Source organism: Corella eumyota, chromosome 7, assembly GCF_963082875.1.
Source record: "Corella eumyota chromosome 7, kaCorEumy4.1, whole genome shotgun sequence".
Lineage (NCBI taxonomy): Eukaryota > Metazoa > Chordata > Ascidiacea > Phlebobranchia > Corellidae > Corella > Corella eumyota.
The window spans coordinates 5,915,742-5,928,496 of record NC_137496.1 but is presented as its reverse complement, the minus strand read 5'-3'; the positions used below and the strand labels follow the sequence as shown (position 1 = coordinate 5,928,496).

Here is a 12,755-nt window from a genome sequence, read left to right as displayed (position 1 = left end):
TGAAGTTAGTGGCAAAAACGTTGTTGGAATGAAGAAAGGGTATTTAAATTAAACAATAAGTGACTTTACTACACAAGACAATGGTACCCTAGTTTTATTTCACAAGAATGGTAATTCGATTTCATGAAGTGGCGTTTGTTAGTTTGTTTTTATACTTACGTATTCCCAGTATCTTGCGTAGGTCTATATATAGAGCAATTGTTCGTTCGAAATCTACAAAAAGCAAAACACATTAATAAAAGAGGTGTCGTGTTTTGAAAAAGACAATGAATCCACCACGCAAACTGTGTCGCGACAACGCTTTACGAACATTGAATATAGTTACAGTTGCCAATGCAAAAAATAACAACCTAAAAAATGGATCATGGATCTAGTGTAGCCTGTATTCTGTGTACTCCGTTTTTTATTACAAAAAAAACGTTTATAACTTCTTTTAGACCCTCCAAATGTTTAATATACAAATCCTAATATTTAATTTAGACTTTACACATATTTAATTACCTAGGGTATTTAATTTAAATCAAAACCAATAAACTTGATAACACTGTTTGATTTTAAATTTCGAACACAATTTCGAACAAAGACTTAACATACCCTTTTTTTTAAGAAGGGCTTTATCGCAAACAAAATGGATAAAATATGTCATTTGCACTGGGCTTTGTTGATAACAAAATAAATATCAAACTAAAGCCAACTCACGCATTTACTTAAAGTATTTTTGAAAACAAAAATAACGAATCAAAAGAAAGACACCCTGTTGGGGTAAAGTTAAAGTCGGCATTTTACAAACAGACATACTAAGAATGCTTTTTTAGTTGCGTTGTTACAATAGAGAAGGAAAACAAGAAAGGTTTCGGTTTACGAGTTGACCTAATAACATTTGCAGTCAGGCTGTGTTGGTTATTTATTGTAATTATTATGACTTGAATTCCGGAAATATTTGCTTCAAGTAAGTTTTATGTGCGCAATTGTGGTAAAATTGGTGCTAGCCTGCTGAAAGTAATTAAACTGTTTTCTAAATATTGCAACAATTGGATTTCATCAGAACTTGCGACGTTCCTAAAACGAACTTTAAGAGCTGCGACGCATGTTTTTATAAAAAAATCAGAAAAGGAGAAATTTGACATTTAACAAAAGCGCGTCTGGCTGGCTGCAAAACTTGCAGGTGCAGTAATATATATGTCGCATTTCTCGATTAATAAAGAGAAAACAATTTTGGTTTGTTATATTAAAAATCTATTTTTTTTTAATAATTGAAATAAAACCTAGGGTAGATACTTAGGAACAAGTAAATTTAAAAAGAAAATATAAAAAGTCAAACCTTAGTTTTTTTATTAAATAATTGAGCTATAAAACAGTTCTATACGAAAAACTTAGACGTATCCTAAGTTAAATATTCGTTGGCATTAATTGTTAGGTTTATGTGACTATTTAATTTGATTAACAATAGTTTAAACTGGCACAAGCAACTGGACTAATTATGTAGTTTTGGCAACATTAAAATACCAAATTAAAACAAAACTTATTTATCAACTCCATTCTGTTGCATCTTAGAGTTAATAATATAATAATATACACATATGTGCAAAATGCGCTTTACTCTTTTGTTGATTTGTGTCGTCTGCCTGCTGGCATTTACTGTGGAAGCAGGCCGCAAAGGCAGGCGTGAACGAGTCGACAGAAAGCGGGGTGCTGGCCGGCAAAGCAAACGTCGAAACATGAATCAGCGTGAACAACTAGCTAGAAAAATAGTCAAACTGCAAAAACGACTAAAAAATATAATTAACTCTGACCCAGAAGATCGCATGGAAAGTATGTGTACTGACCAGTGCAAAACGGAGTGCTCTGGTATTCGAATATGCAAGCAAGATTGCAAGCGGTCATGTAGATTCGAACCACGTAAGATTTTTATATTTTAAAATTGAAACACTTTTATGGAAATACTAATTTGTTTGGAGGTAAACTTTACGTCTTTATCGCAAAAATAACTTTGCTAACCACAAATCCAGTCTAGACTTTCCATTGCCAGTTAAAATATTATTGACCTTTTAATTGGAATTTTCCATTTGATTTATGTTTTCCTATTAATTTTATATTGCGTTTTCTGACAGGCAAAAGGCTAAAAAGTGCATGCAAATCCAAATGTTTTCTGGACTGCAACGTGACGCGGTGCGTGAATTGCCGAAAAGATTGCCACAACGAAGCGGAGGCCAACATACAGCAATGTAAGATCAAAAACTGTGCAAACAAGTGTCAACTCCCAGGCATTGGCCGTTACAGTCGTTCCCGTTTAAGTCGCCTAAATCGCGATTGCGGGCAATGTGTATTGACGAACTGTACGCAGCCTCACCGTGTAGCAAGAATGATCAAACCAAATGATATCGTTTTGGTGGGACAAGCGTACGACGACAACAGTCTTTATTTACATAGTGACAACGCTCGTAACATAAAAAGCAAAACAAACGATCTTTCCCGTATTTTAAAAAGTTGGGAATTTGCAACAAACGACAATGGCGTCGCTGAAACCGGATTGGATGGTTTTGATTTGAAAATGGCGGTAAAGGAACCAGTTGCTCCAGGGGATGGGTATTAAACTGATTTTGAAACATTAAAACTCCCCAAATATTGTGGTAAAAAGGTATAAAAAGTTATCATCGACAAGGACAGCTAATTTTAAAGACAATTAATAGTACCTGCCAAGAGATTGCATTTTTTAACTTTTGTAAATATAAAAGTGAATTACACACATAAAATATTTTCACTAACTTCATACAAATTAATTCATCTTTTAATCTTACTTAATTTTTAGGCTAAATATTAAACAATGGTCGACAAAATGTATATAAAAATAGTTTTATTTAAAAATAAAAAGTATGTGTAGCACAGTAGTTCAATTGCAAATGCAAAATACGATTTTGAAAAATAGAAAAAAAAATAATAGTTTAACAACGATAATACAAAGTAACAAATGTAAAAGTTACAAAAGCTGATAAACTTTATCTAGGGGGTTACTCTTTGCATACTGTTATCATTAAAAATATAGTTTACTATAAATTATGTATAATAAATGGCTTTTTGCTAGTATTTTACAAAGGGTTACATATAAACCCATTTAAGGCACAAAAATATATTTTGTTTAATAATGAACTAAAACAGATTTAAGACTCTGTAAAGCATATATGCAAAATATGTTAAAATATATAAAAGAAATATAAATAAATGAATCCAATAAACTATTACTTTTTTTTAATTAAATATAAAAAACAACTAAAAAATATTAAAACATCTTTATTTTTTTGGTTCACGTTAATGTTTGTAAGGGTGTTTAAATTTAAACATTTTTTTATTTTTTTTCATGTCAAAAAAATTAATTTCTTAGCTCATAATATTTTCCAGTCTTCGGATCAAAATAGCAGTTGAGGCACGGATCATACATTAGCTCCAGCATTTCCTCCTCCTCTGCATCGGTGGTAGCTGAACTCTTCATACTTGCTGTGCTGCTTCCATCCGAGAGTCCCATGATGTCCAACTCGTTTCCCATTGAGTCGCTTCCAGAGAGACTCTCCTTGTTCTAAAAAAAAAATTTTAAATTTGGTCTTGGTGTAGCACTAAAGTTATTTTCTACTGCTAAGAAATCGCATTTATAGGTATAAAAAACATTATCAATTGACATCAATTTTACCAAACCAAGAAACAAATATTCAGTTTAGTTATTGAATAACTAGGAAAATAGACAATGCAGCTTAAAACTAATATAGGTCTAAAAAAGTAACTCTATGATTCTACAAGATATATCTTTAATCCTTGATTTTAAAAGGCCAACTTTATGGGTTAACAAAGAAAAGCAATTGTTACCCCATTGCAGAAGTGGCTACTACCGTTTATGGCACCTTATTTAAGGCTGCTACAGCATGGTAGCAGTGGAAATCGAACCGAGATCTTATGTTGTAAAGTTTTTTAATCACCTTACCATATTTTAATTACTATACCATGATACTACCAGCACTCATTCTGGTCTACATATACAGTTTTTTTTAAATTAAAAGTATACAACAAAAGTTTTTAACTTTTATTAAAAAAAAGATTGTAATTGTTTCTTTAAAAACTATTTAAAATTAAAAAAAAACACCAAAATTGTAATTAATTTACCTGCCGTGTGCGCTCAGATGGTAAAACAGTTGGTGGACTCAACAAGTTAGCCCAGTCTCGAGGATTTGAACAATCCAACAATGAGTTGTTATTTATGGTAGCCGGATCATTTAGCATTTCATTCTCATATGCCTAGAAAATAAATATACATTACAAAATATGTATTAAGATTGAAAAAGATAACGCTTTCAAGAATTTTTGTAAAAATTATCAATTTTAAATATTTTAAGTGTTGTTATCTTTAACCACTATAAAATCATAGTTTTATGCAACTTTTAGTCAATATTTCAGAAATATTAACAGACTAATTAAAAAAAAGTTATTAGGGTAGTCAAATTTAAACGGGATTATTAATAGACAATCAAGATTTTAACTGACGTAATATGGTTGCAACTTTCAACTAATATTTGTTGGCAAAATTTACTCATGCACCACAATCAGCAGTTTTATTTGTTTTGTAGGGCGGGAAAGTGAACATACACATATATATAGTTCACTAAGCTTTATTTTTTAAAGATTTTGGATTTGAGCCGCACCAATGCCACACTATTCGCCCTTGAGTCCAGCGTTTACGGATAGCTCAGACATGCCCCCAAACCGCACACCCTTACCCGATAAAAATATCAAAAAACCTATCCCGTTAAGGGAATATGGAAAAAAAAGATGATAATTGTAAATGCAGTTTTGCTAACGATTTCAACGCTAGCTAATCAAATAAATTAAAAGTAAACTCTATGTGTGTGGCTATGTAATTAAATTTAAAGTGCCATGTTAATTAATACAGAGGTTAAGTACTTGTTTTCAGGGTGCGAACAGTGTCATAAAGCAAACATTTTATGCACAATCACTATTTAACAAATTAAACAAGACTAAAGAGATTTAACTTTCAAGGTGTGCTGCTATCCAATACCTCACAAAGCTACTATTTTATTTATTATTTATGGAGAACTTTGGCACTGTGCCTATTTTTGAGCCTTTCGAATATCTCTTACTTTTTTAATGTTGTTACTAATATTACCAAGCTAGTTTTTAAAAACAATAATCGATAGCTGGTCGCAATTTTAATTGTCGTAGTATAGACGCAACTATCAACAAATATTTGCCCGCAATAATTAAACCTAGTGCTTAGTGAACTCCTACATAACAACAGAAAAAGATAATTTAGGGCAACTTTCATTTGCAACAACTAAAAACGTTTAAAAAAAACATTCTTCCTACATGTAATATTAATCTACATGCTATTAAAAATGAACTTGTTGACAAATATTTACTAATTTATTTGTTTTTATTTGTGTTGTCGAACACATGGTTTACAAAACTTTATTATATATCGACTTGGTTTGAATTCAAAATAAGCTTACCTGTAATGGCATAGGAGGAGGATTCTTATAGGTGCTCCAACTTGCTCCGAAGCTCTCATCCATGCTGTCCTGGAACTCAATGTTTAATCCCATCCGCTTCTCCTGTTCCTCTCTCTTCATCTCCTCCTCGTTTTCCCGCTTCATACTCTCCAACATCTCCTTTTCAAACGATTCACTCCAAGTACCAACCTGGTCATAAAAAAAGTTTTATGAAAATCTTAACACACATTTAAATGGATGCAGCAAAGCTTTTTACTATAATTTCTTTCTTTCAATTAAAAAATTGTCTCTTCCAGATGAAAAATGTACCTGAAATCCATTGGATTCAGGAAGAGTCAGAGTAGGATTGGGTATCGACTTGATGTTCCTTCTTTTTAAAACAACACTTTGCGTACTTGTATTCATTGATTGTTCCTAATAAATTTTAAACTAATTATTACGATAGGAATTTTGATTAAAAACTTCACTATAAACATAACTTTATTTAATTTAATAAGAAAAATATTTTTAAATTTTTGCACAAAACGTTGTGATCACCTGAGAGACATTAAGGCATGGAGAACTTGTGTCATTGGCTATTAGAGGAGCAGAATCGAGGTCGTCTTCGCACGATAGAACGCTTGAGTGCTGCACAAGCGTGTCCATGGATGCGGTAAGAGTCGCATCGGAGCTGCGCAAAGATTTACGGAATATGGGAGGTTTCTGAGACAGGGTTGAAGTGGAGTTCGCAGGAGGGTCTGCATAGTTGGAGCTAATGTACGCCTGATGTGGAGGAGATTGGAAGCGGGAAATATCAGGAGAAAAAGAAGATTGAGGTTTGGAAAGGTCTCGAGAATTCAGAGCTGCCGAACGAATTCTTGGAGAACGGGAGCCTCTCGGACTAGGAGTGTTCCTTATTACTTTATATTGCGCATTGTCATCCGAATCGGAGGAGGATGACCTGATAAAGTCATGCTCTTTGTCATTTTGGGAGTAAACAGATCCAGAGTCTGTTCTTATTCGTGGAACAGAGTGAGGCTGGGAGGAAAATGTAAAGCAAGTTAAAGTGGGGTCATCTTCCGGAACATAGTCCTCAATATCATCAACCAAACTCAATAATGAAGGTGGAAGATCCGCATCCGGGTTGGGAGATGAAGATGCCTCATTGGACTTCGTCTTTTTTGAGACTGTGGTTATTGGTTTAACTTTGTGTTTGGTAACTCGCGGAATAATAATCGGTCCTCGGAGGTTGGTCTCCTCAATGTTGTTATGGGAACGACCAGTCAGTCTCGGATTTCCGGAGCGTACTTTTCTTGCAGTGACAACTTCTGTTGAGGAGTCAGCTAGGCCACTCAGTTCACGTCGTGCAGTAATCGATCCACTCTTTGATCTGGAACTTTTTATAGGTTCGATAGGGACCTACAAAAACACATTTATTTAGAAAAAAAAAGGATTTTGGTAATAATAATCAAAAAACCAAAGCGTTTTTGAAACCAAAATACTTTAAAAGATTTTATTTAAATAATTGCCCAAATCTTAATATTTGTTCTAAGGAAAAAAAAATAATTTAAAAAAATACTTTTGTGCCAAAAGCGATGTGGGTTGGCAGTTTTTCTCTTGCCGAAAACCTTCGACTTGACCCCAGCTCTTCACTCGACGACGACCAATACCCTAAAATTTTTATATATTAAAAAAATATAACCCCCAAATAGTATATTAAGAGAAAATATTGGTGCAGATTCAAACTTTAAAATTTAATTTTAAGTGTTTTGTTTCCAATTTTATTGTAGATATGTTAAGTACTAGTACTGTAACTCAGTTTGAAAAGTATAAAGAATAAAAATATATTACTAATATAGTGTACAGCATAATACTGAACAAAAAAAACACATAAAAAATTCAAGAATCGATTTTTACATTCCTAATTTTCTACTAGAGATGAACGAATTTACCAAACATAAAATATTTTGCACACTTAAAATAGTGGTTCCATTTTTTTGTATTATCTTTATCCTTGATGTGGGAAGGTCGAATGCGCGACCTAAACATAGAGTAACATCAGTTACTCCGACCCAGTCTCGAGTTGCCTGTGACAGTTTGGGATATTATATCGATTATAATTGCCCGGTAACTTTGTCGCTGATTTAGTGCTGGCCCAGCAGGAGTTTATACTGTTTAAAGCGCCTCACTCAAGGGTGCTACAGCATGAGAGCAGTGGGGCTTAAACCCACAACCTCATGATGGTAAAGCAAGTGTTCTTACCACTACACCATGTTGCCAGTCAAATCACTTATCTACTACTCAATAATTATCATTGTATTTTATGGCTAATGAATTAAAGAGTTTGTAAAATATGCGACAAATCACGAAAAAATACCTGAAGTATCTCTTTCACTTCTCATTGATCTTGCCCCCAATCTTTGACGTATTTTTTCGACATTTATAACCTCAAATTAAAAAATAAATAAATAAAGTTATATATATCCATATAAAAACACTTTTAAATACATGAGTAATCTATTTATAATAAAGCTTTAGAGAATGGTATATCAATATAAAGTATAAAATAAATAAAACTGCCTTTCGTAGACTATGGTAAAATATCGTCGTCAAATATTAGTTACAAGTGGAAATATTTCAATAAATAGAAAAAAACAGTCATTGAGTGTGCATTCAATTGGTGGTTCTTAAAATTAGTAAATGGGCAATTCTTCGGTAACGGAATTACAATTACTGTGGTTTACAAACTTATAATTATTATTTTTAATATATTGAAATCATTATTCAAGTTAAAACAACCCATATATTGCCATTCTAAATTTTTATAAGCATAGAAGTTCAGTTCGAACTTCTATGCTTCATAAAAATTTAAAAATGTTTGGTAACGGAATTACGCCAATAAATTAGATATAAAAAGTTTGGTAATACTTAATCCCAATTTGTCTGAATTTTATAAAAATTTACTTAAATTAAACATGTGTAAATAATTGTCCTTATTAAAAGCAACAAAAAGATACCAAATTTTTTTAGTTGAGGTTTAAAAAATATTTTTATTTATTGACAAATTAACTTAAAAAAACCTGGTAACGGAATTACACTTTAAGTAACAGAATGACACTGTCTAATTTTGGCATGTAACTTTAGTCTTAAATCTACTCAATTTTAGATAAAATTTTAAAAAATGGTTTTAGGTACTGTTAAAATAAGAAACAAACCTAACTAAAAACTTTAAAAAAAATCCTGGTAACGGAATTACAAAACTAAAAACTACTAGTTTTTTTTTTAAATAAACTCTAAAACAGAACAAAACAAACCAAATTTTAAAAACTCTAACTACCATTTTAACAAAAACTATAAACATAATTGCAAAAACAAAATTAACAAACAAACATAACATGTTTAAAATTCTAAATGGCTAAATTCTAAATTAGTAATAAAATTGATGTCGCAGAAACAATTTGTTACACCTAAATAAAATGGATAATTATACAAAAACAATAAGTCTAGTGGGTAAAATAGTTTATAATATTGTTTGAATATGCCAAATATCAGTTAAAAATCAACTTGTTAACTATGAATATTTTTACTTAATTTTATTTAGTAATATATGTACCCATAAAACAAATTTATAAATTTCAAAACTACCTTCTCACAAAATTTAAAAAAACAGATATTATATTACAATGCCATTTCATTTTTTTACTAACAAAAATAATTATATTATTTTAAATCATTTAAACCAGGCAGAATAAGCATTTCTACAAAATTCCTGATGTTGTAATTCCGTTACCCGTAATTCCGTTACCATTATTATAGATAAAATTGATAAGGAATATTAAAGTTTAGTTTTTATTTATACTTAATAACTAAAATCAGAGAATTAAAAATATTAAAAGTCGTATTGGATTAAAATTTAAGTTATAAAACTTTTCATGTAATTTCGGTAACGGAATTACCTATATTTTACAAGTTAAAAACTTAAAAATTGCTGATTTTTAAATTGTAATATAGAATTTGTTGTTGAACTTATGTTAAGCATATGTTTGAACCTCTTATACTAACACATTACAAATCTGTTGTAATCTGTTTTGTAACTTTTATATTAACTTAATATTATTGCCTAAAATAGCCATAAAAGTGTAAAAAAATTTGTACATTTTAAATTTAAAAATAAAATCACTTATAAAAAATTATTTGCCTAAATTTTTTTAAATTTAAACTTTAAATATCAAAACCAAAGAAACAGGTAAGTTAATTAAACAAATAATTTAAATTGATTTTTTTTTAAAAAACACTTTCCCAATAAGAATTGCCCAAATAAATTATGGTAAAAACTAATATTTAAAAGATATTTATTGGAATCTTTAATAAATATTTTTTAGCGTCGCATGTGATATTTTGCTTTTTAAAGTACAAATATGCTTTTATATTTACCTGTGTTTCATAGGGCACAATCGAAGAAAACTGTAAAGAAATTGGAATGTTTACGCATTTGATAGTGAAATGGTTTGAGTTGTTGGAATTGGTTGAGTCACGGGGCTGGTCCTTTAAGGTAAAAACACGCCGCACTTTAAAATTACCTAAAAAATTAAAATATAAAATTTTTTTTTCAAATGAATTTTATTTTCTGGTTCGCTTAGCTGTTAATGGAAAACCAAATGCAAAGTAGCCAAAAGCAAAGGACTCGAGCGTTCAAATTATAAGCTAAGTTTTTAAATATAATTATTTTGCATTGTCCCGAAATGAAAGAATAGGCTACTTCACAGTCTAATCATAGGGAGACTAAAGTCAAATTATAGGGTATACAAATATAGGTCCCAAGTCTCTAACAACCCTTATGTATTCATATCATAAAAATTGATTTTTAACTTGCTAAATGTTTTTTAAAAGTGGTAGTTTATGATAATGCAATACTTAAAAAAGAAGTTTAAACTTTTGTGCAAGTCTGGTAATTATGGTAAAAACAACAATTTACTTTTGACTTTGTAGGTTACATGCGAAGTAAAATTTTAGGTATATGCCAAAAAAATACCAATATAAAAAAATCTGGTGTAAAAAGTATAAAAAAAAATGTCGAAAAATATTTTTTACAGCAAAAAAGAGTGCTGAGACTGAAATATCCTACAGAAATTGAAAGAAAGGTACAAAGCAATGATATACAAAAAGGGGGGTTGTTATTACTTAAAAACAATTGCATAGCCTAATTAAAAGTAAGCTAAAAGCTAAATGTCAACATTTTTATCCACGAACCTTGTATTGTGAAGGAGTCCAAAGATTTGTAAGTCTGGCTGCTAAAAACATCTGAAATCAAGGAAACGAGATCAAAACACAGATTCAACCAGGTATCACGTTTAAGTATGGATAAAGGAAGTTTTGCATGTAAGGGCGAAGAGGAAATATCTTTTACGGAAGTCGACATTAGAACACGACGTTTGTTGTTGTTTATGTCCGACATGTTAAGCTCCACAGCGAAATCTCTGGATAAGGGAATGTAAACTTGCAACACAAGGTACCTGAAATATACAAGAAAAATTAGTGAAAAACATTGTGTAGAATTGTTACCATAAATTATGTGTATATTATAGCCCATAGAAAAAAAAAGTTTAATTTTAAATTATCAATTTTTTTTGTTTCAATGGGTCGTCATTTGTCTTTATTATCAAATTCGAAGTTATGGCTTTAAAAAACTCAAAATACAAATGAATAGCTTTAAGGTAAATGCAATAGTATGAAACTAAATACCAGCAAAAGGCTACAAACAAACCCGCTAAAACCTACATTACCGCCAGCGTGGTGTAATGGTAAGAACAGTTGTTCACCACTATGAGGTCGTGGGTTCATTCCCCACTGCTCTTAAGCTGTAGCACCTTTAAGTAAGGCGCTATAAACGGTAAAAACTCTTGCTGTGCCAGCACTTAATCAGCAGCATAATTACCGAGCACCTATAAACTCTATAATATCCCAAACTGCTAAAAGGCAACTCGAGACTGGGTCGAAGTAACTGATGTTACTCTATGTTTAGGTCACGCATTCAACCTTCCCACATCGAGGATAAAAATTTATACAAAAAAAAAAAAAGTTAAAATAACTCTGAAACCTGTACAACTTTAGCAACACTTGAGACACAAAATATGCGACAAAAATTCCTATGACAAAAAATCATTTTCACAACAGAATATTTTAAACTTTACTATTTTTAAAGCAGTATATTTGTTTTTAAACCTTAAAACATCTCAAACTAGTGGATTGGACATTTTACACTTTGTTTTAATACAAAAATTGCCATATTATATCGGAACTGCTTCCATAATGATACTTACTTCTTTAAAGCTAAAAACCAATTTGCAGGTTCATAATCAAAAAGTATCATCAGAAAAATAATATCAAAAATTGTTAAAGGCATTTATAGAGAATGCAAAAGGCAACTAGAGAAAGTTATATTTATATATATTTGAGGCATACTCTATTCACAAACAGAATATAGACAAAAAAACAACCAAAAATTTTTTTAACTTTTTTTTGAACAAAACGCACAAGCAAACTGAAATAATAATTGGATACATTAAATGGATTGCATGGATCAAATAAAACAATTGAATGGAAAACATTAAATAAAACAAAAGTATCGCATGGATTAAACCCGAACTCAAACCCTCGCCGATTTAAAATATACTTAATCTTTCAACCCTTTTAATTCTGTATATTTTATAGGTACTGTATCATTTATTTAAAAAAAAAAAACATAATTACCTTTGAATTAAACACAAGTTTTGTTTGTTATCTTTGATTGGAAAAGAAAGCTTAGCAGTAGCAGTGCTGCCCTCTAAATTGTAAATATATCCTTTTACTTCCTTTTCAAATATTCTATGCACTGCCGGGTTTTTCCATTTGTTCAGCGGGTCTTTTCCGTTAGCCCCAAATACATCGACAGCCGGTCCACCTTGAAACTCATTCTTAAACATTTTTATATTATCGTAAAAATGCAAACTGCAAATATAAGATAAAAAAAGTGAAATTACATTTTTCTTGACATTATTTTTTGCACATGTATTTATCCTTAAAGTTTTTTTTGTATATCTTTATCCTCGATGTGGTAAGGTCTAATGCGCGACATAAACAAACAGTAACATCAGTTACTTCGACTTACAGACTTCGTCTGAATTGTTTTACAAATTATAATTGCCCGAGAATTAAACTGCTTATTGAGTGCTGGTCCAGCAGGAGTTTATAACGTTTATAGCGCTTTACTCAAAGGCGTTACAGCAT

At 30.9% G+C, this 12,755-nt stretch overlaps 2 protein-coding genes across 2 annotated transcripts; one reads left to right on the top strand and one right to left on the bottom strand.

The window, feature by feature from the left end:
* Positions 1 to 1,558: 1,558 nt before the first annotated feature.
* LOC145759137 (uncharacterized) lies at positions 1,559 to 3,007 on the top strand. The gene is made up of 2 exons (XM_082572892.1): positions 1,559 to 1,899; positions 2,112 to 3,007. Exons 1-2 carry the CDS (start codon positions 1,581 to 1,583, stop codon positions 2,591 to 2,593), a joined length of 801 nt encoding a protein of 266 aa, XP_082429018.1. The 5' UTR covers positions 1,559 to 1,580; the 3' UTR covers positions 2,594 to 3,007.
* LOC145759135 (protein CFAP20DC-like) lies at positions 2,882 to 12,470 on the bottom strand. The gene is made up of 10 exons (XM_082572891.1): positions 12,240 to 12,470; positions 10,740 to 11,002; positions 9,924 to 10,069; positions 7,867 to 7,936; positions 7,069 to 7,160; positions 6,048 to 6,908; positions 5,820 to 5,924; positions 5,511 to 5,699; positions 4,150 to 4,281; positions 2,882 to 3,571 (listed from the first exon to the last, which is right to left on the bottom strand). The coding sequence occupies exons 1-10, from the start codon at positions 12,449 to 12,451 to the stop codon at positions 3,368 to 3,370; spliced, it is 2,274 nt and encodes a 757-aa protein (XP_082429017.1). The 5' UTR covers positions 12,452 to 12,470; the 3' UTR covers positions 2,882 to 3,367.
* Between the last annotated feature and the right edge of the window lie 285 nt (positions 12,471 to 12,755).